The sequence below is a fragment of the Sarcophilus harrisii genome, chromosome 4 (genome assembly GCF_902635505.1).
Source record: "Sarcophilus harrisii chromosome 4, mSarHar1.11, whole genome shotgun sequence".
Taxonomy (NCBI): Eukaryota; Metazoa; Chordata; class Mammalia; order Dasyuromorphia; family Dasyuridae; genus Sarcophilus; species Sarcophilus harrisii.
Genome location: NC_045429.1, coordinates 255,937,821 through 255,957,326, shown reverse-complemented (window position 1 = coordinate 255,957,326; position 19,506 = coordinate 255,937,821). Strand labels below are relative to the sequence as shown.

At 35.7% G+C, this 19,506-nt stretch overlaps 1 protein-coding gene across 1 annotated transcript in view; it reads left to right on the top strand.

Moving 5' to 3' along the window:
* The window catches only part of LOC111720634, a 72,913-nt gene that overhangs the window by 44,640 nt on the left and 8,767 nt on the right, over window positions 1-19,506 (top strand). Inside the window, exons 5-6 of the mRNA XM_023503039.1 lie at window positions 426-516; window positions 18,567-18,589. Of these exons, the coding sequence (XP_023358807.1) occupies window positions 426-516; window positions 18,567-18,589 (114 nt within the window). The remainder of the gene's footprint in view (window positions 1-425; window positions 517-18,566; window positions 18,590-19,506) is intronic.

The window sequence follows — 19,506 nt, the reverse complement described above, 5'->3', positions numbered from 1 at the left end:
AAAGCACCTTGGAAGTTGCATTTGGAACATTTGTTTTGGGTTTCCTCCATAGGGTCTGAGGAGAAAAGGTTTGGATTTTTTGCTTTCTTAGGCAATGCTTTAGCAATAAAACTCAGCAGCAAAGCAGATAAGGGTCTGCTCTTTCTACTCTCAGCCTCAATGAATTAGGAGCAACAGAACATTGTTTCTCTCAGTGCATTGCTAATAGGTGCTTAGTAATTGTTGAATGAATCACTGGATCTTGTCACTTGTGGGGTTTGTGTTCTGATTTAATAAGTTAAGTGGAGGAGCATTGGATGCCCTTGATTTACTGAAAAATCAGAATGAGGTAATATAATGGTCATAAAATAGGTTATCTGATAAAATAATCATCTCTGTCCTTTTTTTTCCTCTACTCCTGCTTTCCCGTCCCCCTTGTCTTCCAGGGAATCATTGTCTCAGCATGGAACTCCCTAGATTCCAATGATGGCTTTGTCTCTAGTCCATTCCGATCCATGAATCATGCCATGACAGTAAGTTATATTCACAATTTATTTCTGGGATGGTAGACAGGATTTAAATAACTATTTTGAACTAGTCTGATTCTATATAGTAGTCATTATAATATCCTTCCACGCAAAACTGATTAAATGATTTTAGTCACTTTTACTTTGGATATTTTATCTTTAAAGGCAAGGGTTTTCCCCTCCCTCCCACAACCAATTTTGGATCAAAAAAAAAAAAACACACACACTTGCGGGAAAGTCTTATTTGGAAATAACATTCAGTCTTGATTGAAGTAAAAAAAAAACTACAAAAAGATGTTTAGTGAATTTAGCAAATAATCCTCATTTTTGTATTAGATGTATGTGTCTGTGCCCAGAAATATAGTGTCTTTCATATATGCAGCTGGTGCTGTTGATCCACTCTTCACAGAACATCCCTTTTGAGTTCTTTTCCCAGCAGAGTGATTGAGTAGCCAATCCCACAGCCAAGAACATTGTCCTAGATTTGAATGGGAGGAGGATATCCAGCTGAAATCCATTTGGGGAAGTGGACAGCACTCTCAATAGTCCCAAGCTACTTACTGACACAAAAGCCCATATTATTATTATTTTTTTAGAACAAACATTTTTCCAAGGATGCTATATGGTTGGGAATCATGGAATGCCACCACCTCAAGTGAATCAAAATTACAGGCAATACAAAAGGGCTACAGACAGATGCATGGTGGGGATATGTAGGCCAAGGCAATGTACTAACAATGGTTTGCTTGGAAAAGGCATACATCCATCATTGGGGACATTCATGAACAGAGAGGTGGGTAATTATACAACAAAATGAAGGATAACAGATGGACAGCTTGAGTGTTATAATGGTGCTAAAAATATATTAAAAGAACCAGAAGAAGAAATTGAGTAGATTCCATATGGAAGATGTACAGAAAGACTTGGATAAGCACCATAGACTGGGGAGATAGGATTTAGGTAACTATTTTGCAAAAGATGGACCTAGATTTTCCTTTGAATTATATTTCCTCCAGCTGGTCTGATTCTATAAAGTAGCTGTTATACCCTTTCAAATAAGCTGGCAATGATTTTAGTCACTTTTATATTGGACATTTTATCTGTGAGGGCCATGGTTCTCTATTCCTCCCATCCTCCAGCTTTGGGTTAAATAAAAATCCAAGAGAGTCCTATGTGGAAATAATATTGAAATAAGGATTATACTGATTCAACAATGATGTCATCTGAGTGAATTTAGAAATAACATTTGTAATAGATGAACTGTTTTTGGAGGTAATAGCATATCAGAGGAATCTCAGAAGCTTTGAATTATTAAAAGATTATTCAATTTAATTCAATTAGCATTTATTAACAGTCTACTGTGTGAATGGCAGTGTGGTAGACTTGGAGGATTCAGACATAAATGAAAAGCACTTATTGATCTGTGGGAGTTTATATTCTGCTGGGAGGTTTATAAAAAATAAAGTGATAAGGATATGTGAGATGTTTTGAGGAGGAAGAGAACACTAGCGGGATAAGGAAAGGCTTCTGGTTTTCAAGTCTGGAGATTTGAATGAATTTAGAGATTCTCCAAGTTAGAATGAGTAGGAATTATATTCCATGGATGAAGGGAGCTCATGCAAAGGAGAAATAGAACCCTAAATTTGAGAGAGAAGTAGACTATTTGGCCAAAATATAGTTTTAAGAAATATCTGGAGAGGATGGCTGGGATTACTTTGTGAAGAGCTTGAAATGCTAAACTGAAAGGGCAGAGAGAGCCACTGAAAATTCGAGTAGTGGAGGGTATGTTCACACTTGTGCCTTTTGGCAGGTATTTGGAGGATTGGTTGGGTCTTAAACAAAGAGAAAGATTTTAACAGGCAGAGGATTGAAGGAAGTCCATTCAAGTCATGGGAGATAGAAAGAAGATGGGAAAGGTCAGGATGAAATTAGGGAAAATTAAATACTTTCACATTATCTGATTATTCAGGATTGATTCAAAGGAAAATAATGTAAATAAGAAGCTGTTGATCAGAGCTGTTGATAAGCTCTTACATGTGGCAAGTACTAAATTGGTTAGAGGGAGAAGGTGGTAGAGGAAGTCTAGATTGATACTTGGAAAGCTATGAGATGATATAGCTGATCTTGGAATGGTTTTAAAGTAGAAATTCTGGGAAGGATCATCCAAATAAAGAGACAGGTTGCAGGGCAGAGGAAATTTCCGATGTGTGAAGCAGACTGGAACTACCTTGTCTAGATTCTTGGAATGATTCACCAACAAATATTTATTAAATAAATGAATGAAAAACTATTTGTTAAGCAATATCTCTGCTTTCAGTAGCTGTGACACACAAACCAGCGGTTGCTAGTCTACATTTCCTGGGAAATGCTTATTAGGATGGTTCGGGGAAGAGGACGGGGTGGGGGGGAGATATTGTCAAGATTCCAGCTTATCCACCTATCAGTAGCCTTTGGTAAAAAGTTTGTATTTTTGGTGGCAGGAGAGCATCTCCTCCACAGCATGGTTTTTCTCAATGACTAGCTATGGGGTTTGGGCTAGAAACAGGATTAGTGGTCTGGAGGATGATGTTTTATTCAAGGCTTTATGAGTCTGGGTCTTGGACTGTCTTTACTAGGCTGATTGGTGTTGGTGGTCATGCAATGTACATGCAGAGCTCTTCTCAGAGTGCCTTGCTTCTTTAGCTTGCTTGTTCCATTAGTGTCAATTGATTGGATAAAATAATACTGTTTAACAATAATAATAAACAATGGTGATGATAACAAGAACTTATTATATTTCAGGCACTATACTAGGAAATAAGGATACAAAGAAACTATTTTTGGCTTGTTATTTTCATATTTTTTGTTCATTATTTGAATATCTGGAATTATAATTTTATTCTGTAGGCAATAATAACAATAATAATATTAATAATAACATTTATATAATACTTATTACATGCCAGGTATTTTTCTTAGTACTTTACCATTATTATCTCATTTAATCTTTACAACAACCCTGGGAGGTAGGTGCTATCATCATCTCCATTTTACTGATGAGGAAACTAAAGTTTCTGGGAATTACTTTCCCAAAGTCACACGGCTAGGAAGTGTCTGAGACTGGATTTGAACTCAGATCTGCCTGATTCCAGGCCAAATATTCTATTCATTATGTTACCTCATTACTCATAATGCAAATCACTGAAAGTCTTAGATCAGAAAAAATTACAATATTGATCTGTTAGAAAGATTTTATTATTAATTAATGGATGAAAAAGAACTGATTAAATACCTATTATAGCCCAAATCCTGTGCTAAGTGCCAGGGATACAGATTCAAAAGCTTGACAAGCCCTGTTCTCAAAGAACTGACTTTGAAAAAGAATGAGTTCATTTTGTGATATAGTGAGTTTGAATGGTATTGAGATCAAAGACTGGTGCTTGGGGCAGAAATCAGGCAGAGAGAGGTAAAATTATGGGAATCTTCTGCAATATGATAATAATGGAACTATGAAAGAAGGTAAAGGGGAAAAATGATGATGAGGGGATTGTGGGTAGAAACTTTGGGAACAAAAAGAAGAGTAGACCAAAGAAGAAAAGTCAGGGGTAAGTTAGTATGAGAGAGACTGTGAAACTGAGGCAAGAGCCCTGATTCTTGAGTCAGAGTTCTTAGCTTCAAATACAGTCACTGATACGAGTACTATAAGAGGGCAAATCACCTAACCTCTTTGTGCCTCAGTTTCCTCATCTGTAAAATGAGGGAGTGGGACTAGATGTCTTTCTTTCTAACTTTAGTTATAGTGAAATGTTATGTAGTGCAAATTAAATATACTTTTTTCCTAAATATCCTTTATTTTAATTTACTAAATTATAGTAGGATTCAACCTTTAAAACAATAAAAATAAAAAGAACCCCTTTCCTCTTTCTTAAAAGATCTGGTGCCTGATTGTCCAACTGCCTGTTTTCCTAGAGGATTGTGAAAAGATTTCAGAAGTTGTAGTTCTTAGCAGTTTCCCAATCTCTGGTTTTCAAAAGATTTCAGTACAATTGTGTGTGGGAGTGCTGTTACCCAGAGTAGTTAAAAAACTTAGCTGTAAGTGCCATCACCAGAGGATTCTTTTCTACTAGTATGGCCTTCATTCCTCCTTCCAGGAGAATAATAATCCAAACACAACAGTATTCAACTCTGCATAAAGGACAGAATTAAAAGTCTTCTCTGTTTTATCGGCTCCCATCACAAATACAAGAATGGGATGAATGAGGAAATACACTCAAGTAGCTAGCTCAAGGAGAAATTTTTTCTTAGTTCTTACAAGATCTTATAAATCAGCTTTGAGTTTTAATCAAATGAATCCCATTAGACTGCGAACTTCTTGAAGGTTGGTACTATATTTTCTTTTCTTTGCATTACCCAGTAGCAGTGCCTAGCACATTATAGGCTCTTAATACATTCTTGTTGACTTGGCTTGATTTAAAATGTGTATGTGACTTTAAAAGTTGCCCCCACTCCCAAAACCCAGATTAGAATGTGTGATCCCTGAGGTCAAGAATTTATTGAGGTCTCCTTATTGCCAGTACCTGGCATAATATTATGAGCACTTCATAAATGCTTGTCAACTGACTTTTCAAACAAGTAAGAGATGACACAAAGAAGGACCTCTAGATAACAGTTGTTTGTTGAATTAAATAGGAATATATTTATAGGATCAGAATCTCAGGACTTTAAACTCGAAGGCACCTTTAAAGGTTATTCAGTTCAAATCTCTCTCTTTTTTTTTGTTGATAGAAATCTTTAAATATTTTTACTGTTTTTATACCACATTCATTTTGCATTATATCTCTGTCCCCTTTTAACTAGTGCAACAATTCTTTGTAACAAAAAACAAAAAGGAAAAAAAAAACTCTGGAAGTTCAGTGTAATTAAATACTACCTCAATTAAATCTGGTTAATATATACAGAATTCCAAACAAATGGTATCCCTCCTCTTCAAAGAATAGAAAGAGATACATTTTTCCATGCCCAGATTTTTAGATAATTCTTTCATATTATAGAGGAGGAAACCAGAGGCAAAGTGACTAGCTCAAGCTCATATGAGTACTAAGTGGAAGAGGTGAATTTGAAAATCCAGACCTCTGACTTCAGAGCCAGCACACTTTCCACTGTGACCAGGGAATAATTATCCAAACTCAATAAAACTCCTGTCCAAAAGATAGATCATCTTAGGACATGTTTAAATATACTTAGAGACAAAAAGTAAATTATGAACATTGAACATTTCTATTCTGTGGTAGAGCATTAAATCCAGAGTGTTCAAATTCTGCCTTGGGCACTTGGCCTGGGTGACACTGAGCAAGTCACTAAATCTGTGTCTCAGTTTTTTTCATTTGTAAAATGAGGAGGTTGGAATTTAACTCTAAGCCTATGAGATAATTAGAGCATTGATCTTGGAGGTAGGTAGATCTGAGTTAAAATCTAGCCTCCCACACTTTAGCTAGCTATGTGATACTAGGCTACTCACTTGGTTTTGGTCTGACTCAGTTTTCTTATCTTATAAAATGGGAATAGTAATATCATCTACCTCCAAGCTTTGTTGTGAGGATAAAATGAAATTTACCAAGTGCTTTGCAAACCTTAAAATATTATGTAAATGCTAGCTATTATTATTGTTATTATTATCCATGATACATGCAATTCAATTTTCATTGATTAGAACTCTGATACTTCTCTACGAAAGACTGGGCTGGCAAAGCTCCCTTTGAGAGTTTGGCTATTGCTTGGATCATCTCCTCATTCAGGACTTTGTTGATCCTTTAGAAGGTTATTCCATGCCCAAACCCCAAGATACCTTGTGACGTTTCAGTGATCAAAATCTATATTCCTTTGGGCAGAGCACCCACATCTAAGTATACAATTCCCCATATGGACAGAGATAAAGGAAAGACGGAAGGAAAGGAGGGAAGAAAGGACGGAGGAAATACTGCTCAACTGGCCAGTTGGGTACCCAGTGGGGCAGCCACCACCACTCATGGATTGTTGTTTGTCTTTCATTCTCAAAGAGGACCAATGACATCAATAGGGTGACATCTTGAACTTGCAAGTGAATTGGATTTAAGTGAGAGAAGACTGTTTAAAATCAGCCTCATTCTCTCAACAGCAATAAAAACAGCAACAGCATTCCATGCCTAGGCCTTACAAGTGAGAATTCTTAAACAGTGAGATTCAAAAACCATTTTAGCAAGGCACTGATATACCATTAAGGTTTTATTTACAGTCCTAGGGTCCTGGCTCTCTGACAGACCAGTTTTAAAAGGATTTTTATTCACTCCACTAAGTAGAGTCAAACCTGATATTCTATGAACTCTTTCAGATGAGGCCACTTAATCCTATTATCAGGCATTGGGTTGCTTCTGGAGAAATGAGCTTGTGAACTATAGATATCAGAACAGGACAGCAATAACTTTGCTGCTATGAAGCCAATTTTAAGAATACAAAACTGACAATCCCTTCTTGCTCCATGAAGTCTCCTTATAAACTAAACTTTTGGCTTCTTAGTGTTTCTCTAATGGATCAAATCTTCTTTTACTGAAGTGTTAGTTTAGACTCTTTGGATAGGGGAAGGGGCTGATATAATAATAGTGGATGACTGCTACCATTGCTATGGAACCTTTCAAAGACAAGATAGCTGGTTTACGAGACTAAGTGAAATATTTCAGTAAACAGATTCTTTAAACTCTACTGGCTTATCTTTGCTCCTTATAAAAATTGATGTATTTTGATTTTTTTTAATCTGCATTTTTCAATGAATCCTTTTCCTCTCCTCCTTCTCAGTGAATTATCCTGTATAACAAAATATTTAAAAAAGCAAAATTGACCAATTCAAATCAGTTCTCCTCTCACTAAAAAAAGAAGAAAAACATTCCCTTTGTTGGAAACAGGAATCATTAAACTAAACAAATTCGCACATTGTCCATGTCTAAAAATGTATTGCTAAGTCCCAGTTAATGTGAATAATGAATCCTCTAAAGGTTCCAATATTTGAATTCACACTGCATATTGTTTGCCTCATTCTGCATCACCATTTTTTTCAGGAGGTGGCTAATAAACTTCATTATTGTTCCCTGGCATTGCTCTTGATCATTGCAATGACCAGAGATCTTAAGTCTTTCAAAATTGACTATCCTTCCTCCTTTCTTGTATAAATTATTCTCCTGGTTTTGCTTATTTCATTTTGCATCAGTTCATACAAGTCTTCCTAGGATTCACTGAAGCCATTCTTTTCATAAATCTTTTTTTTAATGGCACAATAGTATTCCACACATTAAAATACCATAATTTGCTTATCTATTTCCCAATTGTTGAATACTCCATAAATTTCTCGTTCTTTGCACCTGACTTTTCAATGATAATAGGTAACAATTATTTAGAACTTATTATGTTCCAGGTACGGTGCTAAGTGCTTTACAGTTATTAACTCATTTGATCCTTACAAAAATCTTGGGAACCAGCTATTTTTATTATTTTCATTTTACAACTGAGAAAACTGAATTGAATAAGTGACTTGGTCAGTCACACAGGTAGGATTTGAACTCAGATCTTCCAGATTACAGGCTAGGTACTCTGCCCACTGTATCACTTAGCTGCCTTTTTGCTTTAAGAACAAAGTAATTGAATAGAAAAGGGTGGAAGTGATTTTCTTTGCTTTTTACTTGTTATCATGTTGGACTCTCCGCAACGACTAAGCACTTGTGGCAACAGGTGCCTTCAGGGCTGTTGTCCATGTCCATGTCCCTGCAACTCTGTCAGGCAATAGCTCTCTGTACCTCACAGATAGAAAAAAAAAAAATCATTCTGCCGGCTGCTGCTCAATGAACACAATCCTCTGATTCCACACCCATAATTCTATCCATAATACCATTAAAAAAAAACCTAATGCAGTGATTTGAAAGATATTGCAGAGTCGATATGTTGCTAGATTTGAAGTTCAGATTTGCCTCAGATAATTATTAATTGGGCAATCCTGAGCAGGTTATCAATCTATCCATTCACAAAACAATTAAAGAACATTAATTAAGTACCTACTATGAGCCAGGTATAAGAGCTGAGTACTGGGATAATTAAAAAAAAAATCAAAGGTGGTTCCTGTCCTCAATGAATTTACATTCTAATGGTAATCTCTCTGTGTCAAAGTTTTTTGGTCTGCAAAATGCAGATGGGGGATGGATTCAATGACCTCTAAATTCCTTTCCAGTTCCATGATTCTGTGACTTGCCTATGGTTGCATAGCTAAGAAATGTCTAAAGCAGGATTAAATGCAAATCTTCTCAACTCCAATTTCAGTGCTCTAACTGCCCTGTAGCTCACCCCTCTTGGTTCTTGCTCTGTCTGCATCCTGGATTCTTTGGGTTTGGCTCTATTCCCGTCTTTTTCACTCTCCCATATTATTTCTGCCTCTCTGGAGCTCCTTTATATTCATATACAAATAGCTATGTCTTTCAGTAATGACTATTAATAATGAGCATATTTTAAAATGATATGATTTGAGGCCCTATCAAACATTTCTCTGCAGAAAAATATAGTTGAGGCTGTGGATGAATGCAGACAAGGTGAGCATGGTCTAGTAATACCTAAAATAATCATTCATAATTTAATATCTGTCTTGTGTCAGTTCCTTTAAATGTACCACATACTCACACCTTTGTAAAATGTCTTGTGGTGTGGGACTAAGTATGTTTACAACATTAAAGTGTTAAATTTTTTCAAAGATTTGGGAGCAAAGAAAGAAAGAGCCAGTAGATGTCAGCATTATGCAAGTGGTGGAGATAGTGGCACTCCTTGTATCCTTCCCTTCAGGGAGAAAAGTATTCTTGTCATTAATATTATTGATGAATGAGCTCTTGAAAAGTCATGGTTATTTGGATGCCCATCTTTAGCAGATTGCTTTAATTGCTAGACATTTTGCTTATTTATTCTTCATACCTTCACCTCTAACTCTGTGCCATCTATTGTATTTAAAATATAGATATTATAGTTGGTTAAAATCTTTAATTCTTTGAACATCTGTGCATAATTTAGCAAGTGACCTATTTTTTTTGCAAGATGATTGGACTACAAGGAATATATTATTTAAATGTTAACCTTCTCTAGGGTAGTTTTCCTAGCAAGTCTTATTTATGAGTGTCATTATTTGAATTATGGATTATAAAGGTAGGAAGGACTCCAAGGTATAATATAATCTAATTCCTTAATTTCATAAATGGGAAAAATAAATCTCTGGATGGAAGATGATCTACTTGAGACATGAAGTCACAGATAGGAGAAATGAGGCTAGAACTCAGGTTTCCTGGTTTCCTGAGCAGCATTATTATTTTTTTTCCAACTAATTTTTTGAAAGCTTTTTTTTCCTTATTTTTCCCTTTTTTTAAGATCCCTAAAGAGTTTAAATTCTGGGCAACCTTAAATGTTAATCTTCTAATCCATTTGGGAAGTCTGGAGCTGTTGATGACTCTTGATCTCAGTGACTCTAGATGTAGACATTTTCTTGTCCTCTGGGACTTGCTGCATCTAAAGATGGAGGCAGCAGTCCGAGTCTAGCAGCTGGTTAAACCGTGGAAGTATTCATGAGTGATTATCTTCAGGAAAATTCCCATAGCAACCTAGGAGAGTGCCTGCCCTTAGTAGGATGATCAAGATGATTATGTTAGAGAGGGAAAGAAAATCACGGGTAACAGCTGGATTGAAGAAGGGTGATTATGCACATCAGCTACTCAAGTTGTTTTTCATTAGACAATGCGGGTATTGTGAAGCTGGCTGTTTCCCTGTCTTGGTATAGTAGAAGAACACAGAAATGGGATTCATTTGATAAAGTTCTAGCCTCAGTTCTGCTACTGGTTTTCTTGCTGTTCCTTACCTATGATATTCTATCTTCTGTCCTACTTTTACATGGGTTGTTCCACATGCCTGGAATATTGTGCTTTTCTCCTGTTATTGTTGGCAAAGATATTGGATTAGTTTACCTTTTCTTTCTCCTGCTTATTTTACAGATGAAGAACCTGAGGCAAACAGGGTTAAGTGACTTGCTCAGGGTAACAGACCTAGTAAGTGTCTGAAATTGGATTTGAATTTATGAAGATGAATCTTCTTGATTCCAGAACTGGAACTCTATTCACTATATCACCTAGCTGCCCCTTCAAAGCTTAATTCAAATCAATCAACATTTTTTTAAGTGCCAGCCCTTCTTCATGCATGTCTGAAACCCCCAGCCACTAGTGCACTCCTTCCCAAGGAAATAAACACAATGACTTTGTGTTCATTCATTTATCTATCTATCTATACTTATTTTATAGATTTTGTGTTTTCTTGTGACTAGAATAGTGGTATCAAATTCAAATAGGAATGGGCATCACTAAACTATGTACAAAGCTCTTTGGGAGTTACATATTGCCTTAGAAAATCACATATTAACATTTTCTATGTTTTATAGCATTTTTTTTTACTTTCTTAAATGTTTTCTAATTACATTTTGATGCGGTTCAGCTATACTTGGGATTGTTGTAGGCTACAAGGTAGCCTTTTGATAGCTATGTACTTCGTTGCTTCTGGCCTAGATCCCTGGATTTAGAGTCAGGGACACCTTAGCTCAAATCTGGATTCACACCAATTATATAGCCTTAAGCAACCTCTTTCAGTCTAAGTTTCTTTACTTTTAAAAATAATAGCATATAGCTCATAGTGTTGTTTTGAGGATTGAGATAATATATGTAAATTGCATTGCAAAACTTATGACTTGTTTTGTATATAGTTGTATGTTTTCATATTGCTTCTCTCTATAGAATATAAGGTACTTGAGAGCAGGACTTTTTTTTTTTTTTAAAATTTATGTTTTTGTATCTCCAGAACCTAACAATTCCTGTCACATAGTCAGGGCTTAATAAATGCTTTTTTGACAAATTGTATGACCTTGAATAGTCCCTTAACTCCTGGCCCTCAGTTTTTAATCTTTAAATTAAGGTTGAGTTAGGTGATATCTGCCAGCCCTTCTGGCTCTGGCATTCTGTGAAACCAGAAAACATTTTTTAAATACCTAAATACCAAGGTTGTTTTAGATTGCTGAACTGAATACCAAGAAGAATTCACATTTGTCTTCTTTCTATTTAAATGTATGGAAAATAAAGGACATTATTCTAGTCTTTCCTTCATTGTTTGTGGGATTATACTGAGGCAATCTTTGCATTGCAGCATGTCCCAGATTTTAGGCCATTGAATAGAAGCTAATAACTGTTTTTTAGGCACTGTGTGCCCCAAACCTGATAGATAAAACTGTTATCTGCAAACACATGGGCAAATTCAAATACAGTTTCTTTAATGTGCTTTTTCCCCAGGACTTTTGTCTCATAGCTCAATAGAAAGAGGACTGGATTGGAATTCAGGGTTTTCTATTGAAATTCTTACTCTGTTAACTTATTATCTATGTGATCTTTGGGCAAGAGACAGTACAACACAACATGACAGAATAGAATACAATACAACATATTAGAATAGAAGGACTATGTGTCAGGAATTATATAAAGATCTGGAGATACAAATAAGAAAAAAAGATAAGTAATTCTTTTCTTCAAGAATTTACAGTTTAATAGAGAAAGACAAAACACAAAAGGAAGCTGAAAAATGGGGGGACAGAGAAAGTAGTAAAAGTAGGAAATGAGGATAGTCTGGGCTCTGATCCGTTTTTAAATGGAGTCTTCAAGAATTGTTTTATGTCTCTCCTAACCTCCCCCCACCCTTCCAATTTAGCCTCTAGTTAGACAGAGAGAGGCTGTGGATATTAATGAGATATGAGTAGCAAAGCTGATGCAATGGCATGATAATCAGTTTTCTCAACTTCTTGGCTTCAGTTTTTTTAAATCTATAAAATTAGGAGGTTGGATTAGATCAGAGCTTCTTTTTTATTATTATAGCTTTTTATTTACAGGATATATGCATGGGTAATTTTTCAGCATTGGCAATTACAAAACCTTTTGTTCCAACTTTTCTCCTCCTTCCCCCCACCCCTTCCCCCCGATGGCAGGGTGACCAATACATGTTAAATATGTTAAAGTATAAGTTAAATACAATATATGTATACATGGCCATACAGTCATTTTGCTGTACAAAAAAAATCAGATTTTTAAATAGTGTACAGTTCACCTGTGAAGGAAATCAAAAATGCAAATGGACAAAAATATAGGGATTGGGAATTCTATGTAGTGGTTCATAGTCATCTCCCAGAGTTCTTTCTCTGGGTGTAGCTGGTTCAATTCATTTACTGATCTATTGGAACTGATTTGGTTCATCTCATTGCTGAAGAGGGCCACGTCCATCAGAATTGATCATCATATAATACTGTTGTTGAAGTATATAATGTAGATCAGAGCTTCTTAAACTTTTCCATTTGTGACCCCTTTTTGCCTAAGAAATTGCTTGCTACCTCAGATACATAGGTATATAAAATAGGTATACAAATCAAATATTTACTGATAATAAATCACAAAGAAATTTATTTTAAAATAATTCTTTGGTATACATATAATTTTACCATTTGTTAAAGATAACAGCAAATTTGCATATTAATGAGATGGATGTTCTCCTTTATTTTTACATAAAGAATTAAATCTTGGCAGAAGATACCATTTACTATTGCCAAATTTTTCATGACCCTACATTCAGTTATGTGACCCCATATGAGGTTGTGACTCACATTTTAAGAAGCTTTGGATAAGATAACCTCAGAGGTCCCTCCCAATTCTAAATCTATGGTTTCATGATACTCCCATGATTAGGGCAGAGATCTCCGCAAAACAAATAGGATGAATTCCTTTGATTTGGGGGATCATAGGCCAGTTTCATAGTCTAGCAGGTCTGCAACTGTCTTTTCCTGACTTCTCAGAACACTGGGGAAAAGGCTGTTTATAGGGATTTCAAGTCATACCTCACACACAAATTCTCATCTCCTCTAATAGCTGGTCTTCACTGCTTAAATATCATTCCATTGTGAAGGTTAAATGCCTTGTTTCCCTCTGAATAATATAATTACTCCTGACAGTTCCACTAGAAAGATAATTTGTTCAGGTCTTTACATGGCACAAAGAAAGAAAAATATAAGGAGAGAGAGTTGATCAAGGAACTTTTGTCTGGGGCTTTAGAAGGCACTACTCCTCTATATCTTAGGGAAGGCCTTCTGGAATCTTCTTAAGAGAATAAAGGCAACCCTGATTATTAGGTCTCAGGAACCACCCTTTCTGTGTGTAGAGGTCAAAGATCTGAGAACTTAGAATAGGCTTTTCTTATCCAAGAGATGGCAGCAATATCTCAACAGTGGTGGAATATCAAGCATTCTGCATCAGATTATCCATGCCAGCAATATGTATATGTTTACTCATAGGTCTCAGGAGGAGAGTAAATAGATAATGTCCTTGTGACCCAATCTCTTGTGGAGAGGATGGATTACCTAGGCAGTATGAATTTAGAATTTCCTAGCATGAAAAGGAGATTTCTTAGTGGTGACAACTTTAGGGGTTCCCTCAAAAGTGGATCCCTTGTTCCTTAATTTCCTACTTGGATGCTCTTCTCTATTATGTTTCAGAAATTTCATCTTGGAAAATCACTTCAACCCTATGACTTATGCTGGGAAGTACTCTCTATCCTTGGAGACCCTCCCTCTTATTAGAAAGAGGAGAACTCCTTCTAGAACCTATTTTGTGGGCACCTAGGTCAAACATCTTTTCATTTCCCATAAATAATACTCCTCTGGATTACTCCATCATTCCAGCCCTTCTTTCCCTCTCCTATGTTGGGTACTTCATTTTAGTTTCTTTTTACATATAATCTTCCTATAGAAGACTAAGGACACAGGGATTGTCTTTTGCCTTTCTTTATTTCCCTAAGCTTAGATTGATATCTGATACATAGTAGGTGCTTAATAAATGCTTGTTGACTGACTAGCAAAATAAAATGTTTAATTTATAGAATTGACAAATGGCTCCTACACAGTGTGATGATTCAAAAAGAAACTGCACTCTGGTTCCTACCCTGACTCCATCTCTAATTTACAATATTATTTTGACCAAGGCTTCAAATTTCTCTATATCTCATTTTCTTCAGTTAAAAAAAAAAGAGGTGAAGGTGCAACAAATGACTTCTATGGTTTTTTCAAGCTTAAATACCTTATAAAACTATAACTTAGACCAGGGCTTCTTAATCTTTTTTCCATGACCATTTTTAGCTGAGAAATTTTTATGTAATGTGAGATATATAGTATGTATATAAATAGCATACAAATCAAACATTTACTAATAATAAATCATAATGTTGTAATTCATATTCATATTCAGTTAAGAGAGCCCATATGGGGTTATGAACCAGTTTAAGAAGCTGGGACTTAGACTACATTATATTTTTTCCATTAGAAAAAAAAATTTAAACAACTTGCATGCTTAATCAATCAATCCATAACTATTTATCAAATGCTTACTATACGCTATTCACTATGCATAGGTACTGAGCACAGTAGTTTGCAACTAATTAGGAGTGACTCAATCTCCAAGAAGGAGACAAAGGATGTGAATAGGAATGGGGAGTCTGAGGGGTCCTGATTATTAGAGGCAAGCTGAGTACCATAAAGCAAATGGCATACCTTAGTTATCAGAGAGGGGCATGATCAGCCACACCTAAAGACTATCTCATTTTCTACAGCTGCAGCTATTTGTAATGTTTTTTCTACTGACCTGTGACCACCCCCATCTTTCTTTAGGGATCTCGATAAACATGGTCTTTTCAGTTTCTTCAGAGTCACTGACCCACTGAGGGTATAGTTTGAGCTATTTATTGTTATATGTCACTCTTAATAAATTGTTAATTTGCCCAATTTGTCTCAATGTCATTTTTACCTGCCACATTTATGAAGGTCATTAAAAGCTAAACACTCAACTAGCATCTGTTAATCATCTACTATGTTCTAGAAACTATGCTACATGCCAGGATGAAAAACAACAAAACAAAACAAGCAACAAAAAACACCCCAGGCAAAAACAATCTCTTTTCTGGAGGATCTTGAAGTCTAAGGGAAATTTATAATTGATCCTAGAGGCAATAGGGAGCCATTGGAATTTATTAAGTAAGAGGGTGATATGGTCAGATTTGCATTTGAGGAAAATTTCTTTGGCAGCTGTGTCAAGGAGGAGGATAGTGAAGAAAGATCAATGAAAATCAATTAGGAGAACACTGAAATGGTTTAAAGTAATGGCTGTGTGAGTAGAGGGAGAAGTGACAAAAGAGAAATATTGAGGTAGAAACTTCAAGATGTGATGAATGATGGCTGGAGAGGGAAGAATCAAGTATGATGCGGTTACAAACTTAGAGTGGTGGCCTATACATTTGGGAATTTAGGAAGAAAAATGTGTGCTTCAGTAGATGACAGTGCATTTTGACCAATAATGTAATAATATAATATTATATATAAAAATATGTATGTGTACATATACTTATGTCTAATTCACCCATCCCTCTATCTATCTATCTATTCACAATATTTTGGAGCTGTTTCTAAGAGCTAAGACCCAGCAAGCAGTCTGTGCCCTGAGTTTGGCATTGCAATAATCTTTTGTGCCCTAGATTATTGAAATATATGCTCATATATATATCTCTGCTCAGTGACTACAATAGTCTGCCTAGTCAGATAGTACTGGCTTGGAACTGGAGACATTGATGCTGTTGTTGTTGGATATGGTTAGGACTATCTAGCAGACATTTTAATCACTTATCATATTGAGAGAGAATAGTTTGTAATTAATTGGAAAGAAATGAGCTGGGTTAAGAGATAGGAAAACAGCAATACAAAAGGGGGAAATCTGTGGGAGTTGAATGATTTCTGGCCTTAATGATTAAAATGTTATTATACATGTAGTAATACTTATTAATGGTTTTTATTATTTATTTTTATTATTTATTTCCCAATGCATATGATTACTTCCCAATAAAATCCCACTCCTATTTAAGCCACTCATATAACAACCAAAACCAAAACAAATCAAGCAAAATTGAATGAATAAACAAAAAGGCATTTGTAGAATGCTAAGGATTGGGTTTAGAAACAGAAAAATAAAACTGTCTATGTTTTCAAGAAATTAACTAAGGAGAAAACACATAATAGGATGAGAAAAGAACTCATACTGACAGTGTATTAAACATTATTCCCATATTTTTCCCATCTCTCCTTCATGTAGAGGAAAATGTGTTTCATAATTTGTTCTCTAGGCTTGAGATTGGTCATAGCGAATAATCTGAGTTTGACTGACAGACTTCTATTTCTAGGGCCTCAGTGATATAGTACAAAAAATGTTTAGAGTTAGTTTCAATATAATATTTAGGTAGCACAGGGAATGAATATGTGTGTGTGTGTGTGTGTGTGTGTGTGTGTGTGTGTGTGTGTGTGTGAGAGAGAGAGAGAGAGAGAGAGAGAGAGAGAGAGTTAGAAAGAATTAAAGAGTATGAGAGAGAAAAAGAGAATTAAAGACAATGGTGAGAGATAGGGAGAGTATGTGTATGAGAGAGATAAAGAGAGACAGAAAGACAAGAAGGCAGAGACATGGAGGTCTGGAGAGTATCTTGTTTTTAATCAAGTTTCTTATTGAAAGAACCTCTGTCAGAGAAGAAAACATCATATTTTAAAATACAGAAATATATATTTGAATGTGTTATCAAAAGCATGCATTTGAGTTCTGGAAATTTTAATGAGAACCATTGTCTTTAAGAAAATTGATTATCAGTGGGAGTTAATTGTTTCTAGGACTGGGAAGTAATATAACAGTATTACTGTAATTAAGGTTATAGTATACTCCTGTGATTTTCAATTTTTTTTCTCATGAAACAGTTTTTTTTCCCTGGGTATAATCACAGAATATTGGATGTTTAAATTGGAAACAAAGAAGGCCTCCTGGGCAGGAGCCTAGGCTCATTCCCTGGGCCTGGGAATTCCTCTGCTTCCCTTCTTCCTTTTTTCTTCTTGTTTTACTTCTCCAGCCCATGGAGAAGGCTGCTCTGTGTTTCCACAGTCAGAGGGGTAGCTGGGAAAGGGGGATGATGATTTCATGGCATACCCAGAGAAATTCATCCTCTCATCTGGTATAACTCATGTTGTAAATCCTGAAGAGGGGTCCATTCAATATGCTGAGGACCTTCCTTTAAGTCTCTTGAAATTATTTGGGTGCCAAGAAGTAGTTAGATTGTCTATCAGAGATCTGTTGCTCTAGCTAGCCATGTAACTGAACCACCTTTTCTAATTAAACACCTTTCTGATCCTTTAAATCTCTCTTGCTCAAGTTACTTATGGTAATTCATATCAATCATGTACAACTCCATTTCCTTTAATTCTTTAGCAATTGTGGCATTCTATGGTCCTCAAGTAGAAAGCATAACCAAAAGGAAAATGATGGTACATAATCTCATTTTTGCTTCAGAACAACTTTGAGAGGTAGAGAAGTAGAAGGAGGAGAGAAGGCAGCTTTGTGCCTTTGTGTTTAGGACCCAAGGCCAATTGATATGGGATTCTCTCCTTATTGGTGCAAATGAATGTCCTGCCCTGTGTAAAGGAACAACTCTACCCTGCTCTTCATACAGAAGAAGGTATTTATCTCCACCAATGAGGAGAGAATCCCATACCAAGGAGCCTTGGGATAAAAGTTACATAAAAATAAGGAAACAGGTTCAGAGATGGGAGTGTTTTGCCAAAGTTCACATATTTAAGAAATTTTTAGAGCCAGGGCACATACCTAGTTCTTCTGACTTCAAATCCAGCTTTCTTTCTACAACTCTAGACTACCTTTACAATGATTTTTTTTGGATTGCATTGTTTTATCTGTGGAGAGAATTCCCAGGGAGGAAACCTCTATACCAATGAAGGTTGGCACCTGCTTTGCAATTTAGAGTCTTTGGCTATTGCCTGGGAGATACTGAGAGATTGAGTAAATTGCTTTCAGAATCATAGAGCTAGAGATATTTCTGATTCAGAGGCCAGCTCTCCATCACTGCTGCCAAACTTTTTCCTGTAAGTGAAAAATAAGAATTCTTTTCAAGTTACAAGAATCTTGAGTTCTAATCTGTTCAACAGAGGCTAAAAATATGATAGACAAAGAGAAGGAGAGAAAGAGTCACAGGTACAGAGAAGAAAGAGGAGATAGAAAAGAAAAGAAGAAGAGAAAGTGGTGGGGCAGAGGGAGGAAGGAGGGGAGACATTAGATAGAGGGAGATAGAGACAGAAATAGAAAAACAGAGACAGAGAGAGGTCCTTTAGGTACCTTTAAATTGGTCGTGTGCACATTTCCCCTTGTTAAGCATTAGGTCTTCCTCCAATGTCTCATAAACTGAATTTATTATATTAGTATTTAAATGAGTGATTTTACAAGAAAGTCTTGGTGAAGTACTCTTTTACTTTGTCTGCACTATAAATTCAGAGGGCAATCCATTATAATTGGTGCTGATTGTAGCAAATTCCACATTTTTTCTTTCTGTGTCAGTCAGACACTATGTAAACTCTGGGCAAGTTACTTACTTTCTGGTTTCCTCAGCTTTCTCATCTGTAAAATGAGGATGATAATAATGGAAACTATTTCCCAAGGTTCTTGTGAAGATCAAATGAGATAGTGTTTATAAAATGTTTTTGAAAACCTTAAAGTTCTATGTTAAGTGCAGGCTATTATAGCTATTATTATTCATAGTTTCAATTTTCTGTTATTTTCATTTGTCCATCTATTCATTTTCTGTCTACCTTTAGTCCCTGTTTCCTATGGAAGAGTTTTTTTTTTTTTTAATAATTGTCTTTATTTGCCCATGGCTCTTTAATAGTTTTTACCAGATCCTGTTTTCCCTTTCTCTTCTCTAGCCTCATAGTACTTCAGTTAGGGATCTTTGTTCTATTTAATCCCATATTACGTTTCAACTGCCTTTAAAAACAACAACAACAACAACAAAACAAAACAACAAAAAATACTTA